The 10,225-nt window shown below is 36.6% G+C and overlaps 1 protein-coding gene across 1 annotated transcript; it reads right to left on the bottom strand.

Annotated features, from left to right (window-relative positions):
• Window positions 1–4,857: 4,857 nt before the first annotated feature.
• LURAP1L (leucine rich adaptor protein 1-like) lies at window positions 4,858–7,847 on the bottom strand. Its single transcript, XM_009328156.1, has 2 exons — window positions 7,614–7,847; window positions 4,858–5,586 (listed from the first exon to the last, which is right to left on the bottom strand). The coding sequence occupies exons 1-2, from the start codon at window positions 7,845–7,847 to the stop codon at window positions 5,212–5,214; spliced, it is 609 nt and encodes a 202-aa protein (XP_009326431.1). The 3' UTR covers window positions 4,858–5,211.
• Window positions 7,848–10,225: the final 2,378 nt, after the last annotated feature.

Below are 10,225 nucleotides of genomic sequence, written 5' to 3'. Positions count from 1 at the left end.
TAACACAAAATATTTTTAATTTTATTTTTTATTTTGTCCTTTGAATTCATAATTCATAGACCAAAATTTACTCTGTTCTAACAAAAACATTTTCCTTCACAAAATCAAAGCAGTATTCTTTCTAAATTAAAAAGGTTTCAGTGGTCTCACAGGTTTCCAGAAGATGATCAATAGAGTGATCATATGAAAGGGTTTTAATGTATTACAATGTTATAGCTGTTAGCTATAATATTTTGGACCCAGCAATGCTGACAAGTTTGCACAGAGGATAAGTGTGCTCTACAGTCCACAGGTAAAAGTATGATTTCAGACCTTTGGGCTCAAACTGCTGCTTTCTCTCCATGTGGATATCGGACAAAAATGGGGTAAAAAAAAATTGCTCAGAATACCAACATAGTTTTTCCAGCCATTTTTTTTTTTTTTTGGGGGGGGGGGAGAAAGAAAACTGTGTTATCAATATTTATTCTCAGATGTTTGTACCATGTGGTCCCCTAACAGTAACTAAAAGACATATCTTTTCAAATGTGTTTCTTTCGGGACTGAGCCAACAAAACCAAGCAAGACTATACGGAAATGTCAGTCCTGAAGACCAGACATGTTTGCTGGAAGAGTATGCTTTTAAAAAAACTTCAGGAAGCTTGTTTATCTATTAGTGGTATGCCATAGCATAGAAAATTCCTTGGGAGAAAAAAAAAAAAAATCACTCTAGATGTACTTACTAGGGAAGTTTAATCTCTGACCAATGGAAAGGTCAAGTGCAGGCAGAATTAATCTCTTTTTAATTTATGTAAGGGAAAACTTCTATTTGTTTCAGGGCAGGACGCTCTTATACTGTTTCTATAGTAAATTCATAGCTATTCTGAGAAAGACAAACTTGCTGTAACAGAATACATTTAAAGTGAAACAAAGCCTCCTTTGCTGGAAGGTGATGGATGCTTTCTACTGATCTCATTTTTACTGGGTATGTGTTAATTCTTTATATCAAAGACACATCTTTTAGGCTTGGTTCAGAAGAAGTGTTGGCAACATGAAAAATACTAGCACAGGCTTTTTAGACAGCTTAGTAACTGCTTAAGATTACTAAACAAAAACCCCACAGTTTCTTAGTGGATTATATAAGGTTATATGAGATGCAGCTACATGGTGTAATCAGACATTATTTTAGACTGCAATTCACCCACCTTGACTAACCAGTTCTCTTTTGCAAAGGGAAATGTGGAGAAAGATTTTTGAAACTTTAAACTTTTAAACATTTTGACAGTACTTCCAGCGTTTTACCACTCCTTTGAAAAGTCAGGGCTCATTTTAACAAGACACACCAGATTTCTGCCTTTTTTTACCATCCTATTTCAATTTGCAGGATAATGGTAGTGTGCCTTCCAAAGGCAGAGATGTTGTTCTGTCTTCACTGTCCTAGTACAACGTTTCTGGCCTACTGATGGATCCAAGAGCTCCTGCTTGGTTCTTCATCCTCTCACAGCATTAGTGGAGACACAAACAGTCATGCAACCTGGAGATCAATACTAGACCCAGCAGCTGGCACAGAGATTTCAAATAATTTTAATTGCTCTTTTGAAAGTGCAAGAAAACTTCACAGCTAGACTGTCTTGGCAGAATCTTTAAAGTGCCACAGTTCTCAGATGTGAAAGTTTGAGCTTTTTTTTTTTTTTTCCCTCTTTCAATAGTTTGTTCGTGAACCAGAGCACATCCATTTACTAGCTGGTTCCTATTATTAGCAGGAAACAGTTATTTTAAAACAGAAATCATACTGAATCTATCTTTTTTGACTGTCCCTTATTGTCTCTGAATTACACAGCTTACATAGTGGAATGTCTTTCAAAGACATCAGCAGTATGGAAATAAGAATGGACTGGGTGTTGCTCATTATCTGTGATTTCACAAATTGTCTTGAAATTGTTTGTCATCCCTAGAAGGAAGTTAAGTGACAGAAGATCCAAGTTGATAGAAAATGACAGAGAATAAATGAATTATATTACTATTTTTCCACTTTATTTTTTTAATTGTTGCTTTTATCCATTCGAAACAGACATAGCTTTGTAAAGTGCTTTCAGATACTCTGCTCTGTACTACTGAATATTGTTTTTTAGTTCTGTAAATCAGAAAAAAAAATTACAAGGAAACCCAAGGGAAAAAAGAACCCAGCTCTGCATAATGCTAGAAGAGGGCATCCAGATCCCTTTTTACCGGACAAAGATTTTGCAAGACCAAGGTCGACAAAGTCAAGAGGAAGCTGGAAGAAATATGTAAACTGTTTAAAAGCAGCATCAATTACCCAATTGGAATATTTTTTTAAAAAGCATTGAATATTTTCCATTCTCTAAATAGTGAAGTTGTAGTTCAATTGTAAATTATTGGATTCATTTCAGGAGATAATCAAATTTCATGGTCTGTCTCAAGCGGAAAGTCAGAGTAAATTATTATCTTTTGGCTATGAAGTCCTATTAATGCAATTAAGGAATCTAAGTCAAACCTAAATCTTTGAAGTTTTTTTACTTCAGAAATAAAACCCAAGGTGTTTGTACTCCTGGATATGAGAAACACAACACCTGGAAATTCTTGTTTCCTTCCAACAGTCTCCTGGCCTCTCTATTTTGTCATTTGTACTCTTTCTCCATTTCCAGTCAAGAGACATACAGGAATAAAAGCTGCTAATCACATACAGTTTTTATTTTACCACTTCTAGTAGTAGGCTTTTTTCCTGCCAGCTTTGATTCCCATGTAAATGAACTTTTTAATCATATGATAAATCTATCACTGAGGTAATTACTCTTTATCCAGTATTACAGCTGTGAGTGGGTGGGTGACAGCTATAGCCTGTATTTTCCTTGAAGCAATTTCAGCATAACTCTAGGGGGTATGTGAGAAGGTATGTTACGAATATTTTTTAATTTCTTTCATAGAAAAATGTTACGTGCATCTTGGCCTACTGCCCAAAATCTCAGTTGGAGAAGAAAAGGCTGTGTATATTGCACATTCATTATATTCAGAGGGAGTGTACAACCTGATGTTAACTTCCACACCAAGCAATAAAGGTAGAAAAACTCACTTGAAAGTTTTGCACCAGGGAGTTAGTTCTGTTCCCTAGATTCAAATAATTTAAAGTAAAGTAATAAAACCTATTTTGAATTCACAGTTGATGTTGTTTAATGGTACATTGAGAAATAATTTTTTCCACGATTTTTTCTTCAAACTTTTTTTTTCAAACTATGTCCAGCAGTCATAAGCTGGGGAAGGAATTAAAAAACCTAAAAATGTTAAGTCAGCACAGCATTGTCATTTGAGGGCTTGCCGCTGTTTTCCTTCAAGCTGTCTGCAATACCCTGGTTGAACTGAGAAGCCTCATTCTTAGTAACCACACATTTCTTCACTCTTTCTATTTGAATAAATCATGATGTCCAAAGTAAAATATACATACTTTTTTTTTTAATTTTGAGGGAGACAGACATCTACTGTATTAAGAAGTAATGGAGCTAACCACAAAGCACAAATTGCCACTTGCAATTTCTTGAGTTTTACCTTTTCTCCACATTTGATGTTGATCAAGGCTGGACAAGACAGGTCCATGGAAACATGGCTTAGAAGAGCAGAACCTTATTGGACTACTACTTTATCACAAAATGAACTAAACCAACATACGTCGACTGCTTCATATACTAGCTTTATTCCGTCAGAATGTGTGAAAGATATTTTAAATAGGGGGCCTGTATTATACTTGGCAAACATTAGTTTCTTCAGTGAGGGAATTTCATGCTTTTCTGGCAGTAGGAATAGAGACATGGCAAGACAGGACAGTTTTAGATGATGTGTAAGTATCAACATCTCTTTCATGATTTATAAGCTGGAAATACACGTTCATTAATCTGTTAAAGTGCCCAGTTCAATTCTATTTCTTTTATTCTTATTTTGTCTTTACTCTAGAAGGCTAAAATCTTGTTTCTTCATGATTCTGAAGCAGTTAAAAGAAGAATCTGCATCCTAATCTTCTGCACAAAAGCATGGGCCAGGGGAGTCTTAAAGCCAGAGACTTTCCACACAGCAGTTTGTTCCTGTTTCTCTTCTCAGATGCTTCCAATATGAATGACTAGCCGTAGCTCTCAACTGTACCAGTAGGCACAAAAAGGTTAAAGCAGACTCTTATTTGTAAAACAGGAAACAAAAAGACAGCAGGGCAACACTTTCTCTTAGTAATAATATTTGGTAAAAACAAAGTAAACTTGTTAAGGATGAGGGTGTGCATACAAAAGCAAATCAGCACATGCCTTCTAGCATGTTGCCTCCTGTAAAATGTTTCACCAGTGCCCTCTAAATCCCTCAAAATTTCAAGGTAAAAATTGTCAAGACTTTAAATTATGTTTTTAAAATAACTCTGCTAAGGAATTTTGGCTCAATATCCAAATTATTAGAATTGGATATATTTAATGTGGGATGCCTCTTTCGATTTTTTACAGATACAGACTGTGCCTATAACATTGAAACAGCAGTTTCAATGGAAATGAAAGGTATGAAGAACAAAAATGAAATATACTCTTATGCAGAGCTTCCAGTATTGGAATGCATCACTGCAAGACACCAATGAAGCCCAGAATTTAAAATCATAATCAGACAAGAAGGATGAGAACATTCAAGAAGAAAGAACCCCACACAGAAAAGTTTAGGATACTTTATATTCTGAGTGAAGACAGCTTAACAGAATCAAATATCATTGCTTACAAAACGAAAATTATTTTGTAGAGGTATTTTCAGGATTCAGATTTAAGGCTCAATAAGAACAGTGTCTTTGGAAAGGCCAAACCTGGTAGTCAAGAAAATTTACCACAACATATATTTATCAGAAGATATTTTATTGCCAACAAATACAAAATTGTTGCTCTCGTTCCCTGATGTCTCCTTTTAAAGATAAAGCTTTTCCGTCACCACTTTTAAAGACCTGTAAATACAGCATTGTAAAAAAAATAAAAAAGAAAAATTGTTACAATAAATTAAGAAAAAGAAAAGGTGAGGAGGAGGAAAGCCCAACCCACCAAGGAGAAAATGTATTAGAAGCAACACAAAAGTTATGAAGTGGAATCAAAGTATCATATTATGTTTTCCTTCCAAGAAAAGTTTGGGGGTTTTGCACATGAAATAAAATAGCAGCCAAGAAAAAGGATAAGTACAAGTGCATTTGTGTCCCATTGGAACTTGTTTTTATTAACCAAAACAGTAGTACTCATCAGAATCAATTTTGGGATGCTTATGCAGAGGCTGTGAGTCCTCCATAATAGAAGAATCACTGAACTGGTCCATATCTGAAGGGGTTTGGTGACCAGGGACATCATCCACTAAGGTGTCCAAATAACTCCCCACTGATATTCCGTCAAGTCCATCACTACAGTCTTGTAAACTGTTACAACTGCCGTGGAGGGATGTCTCCTGACTTTCCAGCAAGCTGCACAGGCTGCCACTCAAACTGCTACCTCTGCTGGCAATGGCCTTCTCTTCAATCATCCACTTGATTGATTCAATACTTTCATTGATGATGAGTAGCTGGCGCATAAGCTTCACATCAGTGGCTCGGAGATTAACCTATAAGGCAAATGTGATTAAAAAAATTACTCATTTTCTTCAAAATCAAACTCTAAATAGCAGGCTGGAGGCAATGAATCAGTTAAAAAACAACACAAACCCCCCACCTTTCACCTCTAGGACAAATCTATTTAAATAATTAGTGAAAAAAAAAATAAGTAAAAGTATTGCTATACTGATATTTTCAACGAAGTTCAAGTGGGAACCTGATCAGGCTATATAAGTGGTCCATTAACAGGAATGCTAGTCAATGACAAGACTTGTACACACACTAGTACAATGCTATTTAGATGAGAAACACGCTGCTATGACAACTCTTCGGGATAGCTTTTCATTATTCAGAGAAGTAAGACACAAATTCATTTCCCTTTACAATTACTCTAAGCTACTTAGCAGATCCAGTCAGCTAAGCATTCACTCCAAATTATCCTTATTACGGCTACTTGGGTAACCTAAAATTTTCAGATGTGCATAATTTGGAAAAACACTTGTGCACTTTTAACTTTTATTCACACTACACCTGAGTTTACGTTGCAAGCTGCTGTATAAATGTCTAAGAGTTGAAATATTGAACTTATTGAAACTGTAAATTTCGAAGTATTTAAACCCATATTAGATGAAGGTGATGAGTTCACAGTCAACCACTTATCATAGATTAACATGAAGAGCAACAATTTGCAAAAAATAACTAAATAAAAAATACACATTAAGCACAAAGTCCTACTTTCCAACTTAGTTGTGGTGGTTGATGCATAAACACAGAAGTGTTAATTGTAAAGCACAGTCGAATATTATAGTGCTGCATTTCACAGATATATTTAAGTTAACTGACTTCATGTTTTCCTTAACAGACAAACTTTGTAAGCCACTGTTCTACTCAAATTTCCACAATGAGATGACACATAAAAGTAAGGCCTAAGGGTTTTATTTGTTGCTTCTTTCTTTTCATCTGAAACTCACAAGTATTGGCAAAAAAAATCTGTGTGACCTTCTATTCATCACACGAAACAAGTAAAAATACTGAAAAGGTAGTCTGACAAACTGAAGATGATTCCAGGTTTGACCATAATATCAAGTGTGGACAGCCAGAAGCTACTTCCACCCATACTGTGAGAAGATAATGCTAGTTTGTGACCTAATCAACGCTCCAGCCCTTTCCAACAGCACCTCAGCACTACTAAATGTTTGACATCACAACAGACACACTTCAGTGTCATCACTTCCAGACTAAGACCTCCGCCTAGATGAACTTTTGCCACAGTGCCAACATAGGGCATGCATGGTTAAAACCACTGGAAAAAAGATGCCAGTCATTTCGGACTAACTCATAGGGATACCATGTCTAGCATGTAATTCGTGTCATATTTTATCACATGTTCTTACATCCTTTAATTGTACTAATCAAGCATACTACATGCAGATATGTCACTGCTTTAATGCATGCATGTGGAAAATACTTTCTCTTGTATTTAATTTGACTGTACTTCTCTACAAAAATATGTGTGCCATAATGTCTGATATATACACATATACTACATGCTCTTCTTCCATAGGGCACTAACATCTTAGCTTTCAGATTATTAATTCAAAAAAGACAATACAGTATATAAAAAATTTGAACGTCTTCACTCAATTGAGAAATAAGGAAGAAAACAAGTAAGATCTGTTATGCCAGAAAATAGACATTTTGTGCTATTCTCCAAGTCCACAATTATTATACAGAAATATAGCACCAGTATTGTTCATCCACAATGGACTGGAATGGAATCAGTATTCTCAGGAAGCAAAGACTGTATCTTGTTTTCCCAAGAGTACAATCTGGACATGGTTCTTTCCATACTCAGATGCCATCTTCTCAATATCCTAAATTACATTGACCTGGTACTGTTGTTCAAAAAGTTATTTTAAGGTATTTTTATTCTGTTAGATACTGCAGAAGATTGTACTGGCTCGGGCTGAGATGCTTCATAGCAGCCAGTATGGTGCTGTGTTCTACATCTGTGACTAAAACAGTGTTGATAGTGTACCAGTGTTTCAGCTCTTGCTGAACAGTGATTGCACAGCATCAAGGCCTTTTCTGTTTTCCACTCTGCACCCTCAGCGAGTAGGCTGAAGCTGGGAAAGATGTTTGGAGAGGACAGATCTGGGACAGTTGACCAGAACTGACCAAAGCGATATTCCCTGCCATATAATGTTGTGCTCATAAAACTCATGGGTTTGGTCTTTCCAATGTAGCCATTGCTTGGGGACTGGCTGGGCATCGGTCTACTGGTGGGAGATGGTGAGAGACTGACTTTGCATCACTTGTGTGTTTTCATTCTTTCCTTCACTTATTAAACTGTCTTTATTACAAGCCATGAGTTTTTCTCACTTTTGTTCTTCCAGTTCTCTCCCCCATTCCACCAGAGGGGGAGAGGGAAGTGAGTGAGCAGCTGGTGGGTGCTTAGTTACCAGCCAGGATCAACCCAACACAAAGATACTTCAAGCTTTGCTAGTAACATACTGTCTATGTAACTCTCATATGTATTCCCAGTCTCCTTCCCCAGTCCCCAGAATGACTTCTGAATTATCCTCAATCCAGTATCACAGGATTTAACACAGCTAACCTGGTACTGTGCAAAATAGCTTTACCATTCACAGTTTTAACAATACTACCCATCTATCATTGTTTCAGATGTGAGGTTCTGAAAACAGATTGACCATTTTGTAGCCCTCCTGCTCAAGCCAGTTCTACTCGTACCCATAAATCACTATAAACCATTTGCTCAGCATGTAGGCTGTCATGAAAGCAGCAAATTACCCAACTTCTCAAATGCAACTACAGACTTCAGCAACTTGCTGAATATAAGCAAGCTTGGAGACAGCAAATTTCCCAAAAGGCTGATTAAGGAAATGTTTAACAGAGCTAGCACCATTATGCCTCTAATGAAACAGTCCCTTTTAGATAAAGTAGACATCTCATATATTTCAGATTCAGTTCACAGTAAATAATTTTTTGCTCCAAATACACCCACAGCTTCAGCATCTCTGTGGAACAGCCTTACTAGGAATAATTCTTTGCATTCCTGTGTACTTGAGTCCTCCTCTTCCAAGCTACCATGTCATCCCAAGTCTCCCATATCGAGAGTGTGCTTTTCCTAAAGCAAACATTAAAAAGTAGTCTACGAAGTGTCATCTTTCTTTAATATGGTTTACTTCATCATCTGCTTAATAACACAAAAATGTCACTACGACATTTCTTGCCTCTTATCTGCTTTAGCCCAGACACAATCACATTACTTCGTACTCACTTATGTAGCTGCAGCCCATGTAACTGTTGGAGTAAACAAGTCAGTTCCAAGATGGTTCAACTAAAGGAACTAAACAATAAAATTTCACCATGTTTGACAGCTCTATTCGTTATGCACAGTAACAGGTCCATTTCAGAAATAATCTAAACAGAGTGTATCATAGCTAATATAGGTATTTCGGAACAGTTTCTACAGCTGCTCTTTGAGTTAAAGGTTGAGCACAGCACCACCATAGGGAAGGTGTGTGTATGTGTCAGTCCTCAGCACAAACTTGTGGTGTACAGAGGAAACAAATTGCGACAAGAAAGCAAAAAAGAAATTCTGGTTACAGGCTAGCTTTTATATCTTTCTGTTTAGTTTGTATAATCACAATAGTGCAGATCCCCAGGAAGGATAGTAAATATTTAATGTTAAACAGCCAGTCATGGCAAAAGAAAATAATGAAATTAAAGTGACAGCGAGCATCTTTCAAGTAACGCAGTCTGGTAGCATAGGTGGACACAACAGATTAGCATTCAGACACAAGCAGATCTTCAGTCTGGAAGGGATAACTGGCCTAAACACCTGTCTGTCCCTCCTTCCCTCTCATACTGGTTGTTCTAACGATATTTCTTCCTTACACAACTAGCCTTGCTTATGGTCTTCCATAATAACATGTGCAACATTGCCATAATTTATTCAAGAGGATTTATAGATATACAAACATATGGACATCTGTGTACATGTATGTACACAGTATGTACATGTATGTACACAGATGTATACAAATATTCATGTTATTTTTATATATAAAGTGTTTTTAAAAAAGGACTTGACTAGGTTATTGGTTTTAGAATAAAACTCTTAATGACCAGGGCTGTTAACAAAAACAACTATCGCTTCCTGGCAGTCACCCAAAATAGCGCATTAGCTGTCCCTAGCCTGGTCACTTTTCTTTTGGATCAAAGTTGCACTTGCACTCCGACTATGAGCAGAATGGACTTGTGTTTTCCTGCTGTATGTTCTGCAGACATAGCTTCCAACCCAACACAGTGGGTCCGCTTCCTCGCAAAAAATGGCAAAGCTAAAAATTCTGTTCAATATATCCTTTTAATCTGTGAAAGCTGTCTGCAACTCTAGTTCCTTTCTGCAGGTTACTTTCTTTTAGATTCCTGGGGTCACATGCTGCTGCTGCTTCTTCTTTTAACTACAGGAAGTCTGCAGGGATATTAATGGTAACCATAAAATGTGGTCTGAGGAAAAGATACTCCTAAGTTTATTTTTTGTTTCATTTTTTCCTCAACACCTTTATGTTGTGTGCTGTAAACAGCCCACTAGTAAAAGGAAATGCAATGAGTGAGCCTGAATAA

This window comes from Pygoscelis adeliae, unplaced genomic scaffold (assembly GCF_000699105.1).
Source record: "Pygoscelis adeliae isolate BGI_AS28 unplaced genomic scaffold, ASM69910v1 Scaffold45, whole genome shotgun sequence".
NCBI classification, from domain to species: Eukaryota; Metazoa; Chordata; class Aves; order Sphenisciformes; family Spheniscidae; genus Pygoscelis; species Pygoscelis adeliae.
Note: the sequence above shows the minus strand (reverse complement) of the source record. Positions and strands in the feature narration are given on the sequence as shown.

Coding starts and splice junctions, on each gene's coding strand:
- LURAP1L (XM_009328156.1), bottom strand. CDS start 7,847: ATGCCCAGCCAGTCCCCAAGCAATGGCTACATTGGAAAGACCAAACCC. Junction 5,587..7,613: donor CAGCAAGAGCTGAAACACTG/GTACACTATCAA, acceptor TTTGCCTTATAG/GTTAATCTCCGAGCCACTGA.